The sequence below is a fragment of the Carassius carassius genome, chromosome 17 (genome assembly GCF_963082965.1).
Source record: "Carassius carassius chromosome 17, fCarCar2.1, whole genome shotgun sequence".
Classification (NCBI taxonomy): domain Eukaryota; kingdom Metazoa; phylum Chordata; class Actinopteri; order Cypriniformes; family Cyprinidae; genus Carassius; species Carassius carassius.
Window position 1 is genome coordinate 3,476,819 of NC_081771.1, and position 3,058 is coordinate 3,479,876.

Below are 3,058 nucleotides of genomic sequence, written 5' to 3' on the forward strand. Positions count from 1 at the left end.
GAGGTGAAGAGCTGATCCCTCACCCTGGGGGGAAGAAACCGACGAGCGTGTTTCCGAACCCAGGGTTTGGGCGCCGGATCTGGCAGATGAGGAAGGAGATAAGGACTGGCCCGTCTCCATTCCTTCTGACAGATCCACCTGTGAACCCCACGAGTGCAGCAGCCGCTCTACCTCGGCAGAAGCGGGGCCAGCACCGCGAGGAACGCTGGTGAAGGCTCCCTCCTCGAAGAGAGCCCTCCGGGATCGAAGCGTCCGCATTGGCAATCGCTCGCAATGCGGACAGTCGGCCCCCCGAGAGCCGACTCAGCGTGCTTCGATCCCAGGCAAGCCACGCACAGACTGTGTGTATCCCCGCTCGTAATGTAGCGAGGGCAGGGAGGAACACACAATCTATAACGTGGCTTGGAATCGCCCTTCATATGTTTGGTCTTTTGCTTTTGTTTTGGCATATTGAGCTGTTTTAGCGATCTTTTAATGGCTAAGGGACAGACAACAATAAATAGGATCAACAGGACAGACTTTTGACATGCACACACAGAGCGCTTGCTGACAGATTCGAAGCTGAAGCCAGCTGCACGGCACGTGGTTTTATAGCTTCCTGGTCGCTACGTCACCCCGCCCGTGACGTCACGCCTTTCCGATGGACTGACTGCATACGATATTCAGAGTCGGTCTCGTCAGGGACGTTCCCCAAAAGCGTTTCGACGCAGCTCGAGTTCCTGAATAGGAACTTTATTTCTCACAGCGATTAGGCTAAGCCTATATGTTTATGATTTATGTCTTCAACGCGTTCCTGCGCTCACTGATGGTGCGTCATTATTCACTCATTATTCTCCTTATAAACATGGTCAAAACTTTTCCACACCTCAGACTTTGCTTTAGTTGCTGGTGCAACCAAAACGTAATCACCAGAGGCAAGCCTCCGACCTACTAAGCATCCGTTTTCGCACATTTCTCGCTAATCGAAACACATGTCCGATCGTTTACTACCTCGCAAACCGGAGCGCAAGCCCGAGCCCGCGTAAGATGATACAAATTAAGACCGAACCCAGATTGAATTGAACACTTTGCACTGAAAACAAAGTTGGTAAAAGTACTTAAATATTAAAAAAATAAAATAAAATTAGAATACTTATGATTAGAATAATTAGAAAACATATGAACCAAAAACTAAGACTAGAGATATATTTAATAAATCAAATTAATTAGATCACCTAGGGAAATTTAAATACAACAAATGAAATACAAAGCTATCTGGCATTAAACCATATTGTTTGTGGTGACAAATGCAGAAGGGAGAGTGCCCTTGGCAATTTTTTTAAATATACTGTGGGTTGCGCACAGTATAAAATAAAAGAGGTGCCTATATTTAATTTCTCTTTTTTTCTTTTTTTAATAATTGCATTTGCTCTTCAAGCATGATTTTATTTTTACTTTGTAAAACATATCTTTGCACTGTTTACACTGTACACAGCTTAGCTGAACCATTTTGGTAAAACAAATGTAGAAGAATTTTGAGTTGTTGCAGCAGTGTACAGTTAATTATAGTCAGTCTGTTTATAATACACAGTTTACTGCAGGTTTGAATGTAAACACTTACACTTCCTTATTTTCAAGACGTGCCATTTTGACACCTGGAGCCATTATGTTATATTAAATCATGGAAAACATTTAATGTTTAAGTTTTCACAATAATAACTGACAACTAAAAAACACTTAATTTATGGCATGACAATGTTGCAGTACATTTGATTTAATTTAACCTTTACATCAGTGTTGAAAAACATTTATTTGGTACATGAAGAATTATGCATGCTTTATGTAACATAGCCACTAATGACATGTTTTTATGAAACATCTAATGTGTTGACCTTTTTCTCATTGATTGGTTGATTCAACTTTTACAATGAATATTCTGCATTTAAAAAGCCTCTTCATGTGTTTGTAAAAAAGTTTATCACGAACACCATAAATCAGGGGAGTAAGCAGTCGTGGTATTATATTTGTTAAAAGATAATTTAAAAAGGTTAGTCTTGCCCGATCAGCTGGTATAAGTGGGACAAACGTCTTGTCTATGATAGCAGTAATGTAGGACATCATACAGAGCAGAAGCTGTGCTCCATGTAACAGGATTGTGCTTTGAGCCTTTTTTGCTGAGGATTTATCAGCGGAGGCCCTTCTGGCTGCAACCAGCACTTGACAATATGTGAATACAAGAATTAACCACACAACAGATGAGTAAAGGCCATTCATAAATCTGGTGTGTATTTCATGATATTGTGTGGAATACAGAATTGATGCACTACAAGAAGCAGTTGTTGTAAAAACAGATAAAGGACGAACAATTGAAAGGAGAATCAAATCAGTCAATCCAGGTATGACTCCTACACCCCAAATCAGAGAGATGAGAATGTATGTCCTGCGCACTGTGCAGATCTGATGGTGATGCAATGGTTTGCAAATGGCAATGTAACGCTCAACAGCCATACCAGCCAAAGTCAGAGGAGTGTTCTTATGAGCAGTTGCAGCTACTATTAGCAGGGTGACACAGAACGGTAATGGTACATTTTGCCATGCAAAACTCATCACAAAAAGAGTTACAGATAAACAAACCATGAGCATATCATTGATAACCAAGTGAATATACAGTATGTATCTTGGATCACTGTAGAAAATTGAACTCCTAAAGAATATGTATACAAATATTCCATTAATGGAGACAATTATGACCGCAAGAGAAACAATGGTAAAATTTTTTGCAAAAGCATCTGCATATCTTTCTTGAAGATTATAGAGTTGCACAGAAGAGTTCATTGTTCTTGTGCACTGGTGTGAAATTGTTTGCGTTTTCTTTGAAATAATGTCTCTTGAATGTAGTTGTTGTCTGTAGTTGGTTTCCTTTCAAAATGTTGATGGCTGATCAGCTTGATCAAGCTGAAAAACAAATCTTCTTTATCCAATTTTTTTTTCCCATTTATTTAATCTGATATGGAAGTTAAAAAGAGAAACATTTAGCATGTTAATAAGCATATGCTATGAGAAATATAAAAACTAAATA

At 39.6% G+C, this 3,058-nt stretch overlaps 1 protein-coding gene across 1 annotated transcript; it reads right to left on the reverse strand.

Moving 5' to 3' along the window:
• Nucleotides 1-1,878: 1,878 nt before the first annotated feature.
• Nucleotides 1,879-2,853, reverse strand: LOC132160454 (odorant receptor 131-2-like). Its single transcript, XM_059570136.1, has one exon. It carries the CDS (start codon nt 2,812-2,814, stop codon nt 1,879-1,881), a length of 936 nt encoding a protein of 311 aa, XP_059426119.1. The 5' UTR covers nt 2,815-2,853.
• Nucleotides 2,854-3,058: the final 205 nt, after the last annotated feature.

Coding starts and splice junctions, on each gene's coding strand:
- LOC132160454 (XM_059570136.1), bottom strand. CDS start 2,814: ATGAACTCTTCTGTGCAACTCTATAATCTTCAAGAAAGATATGCAGAT.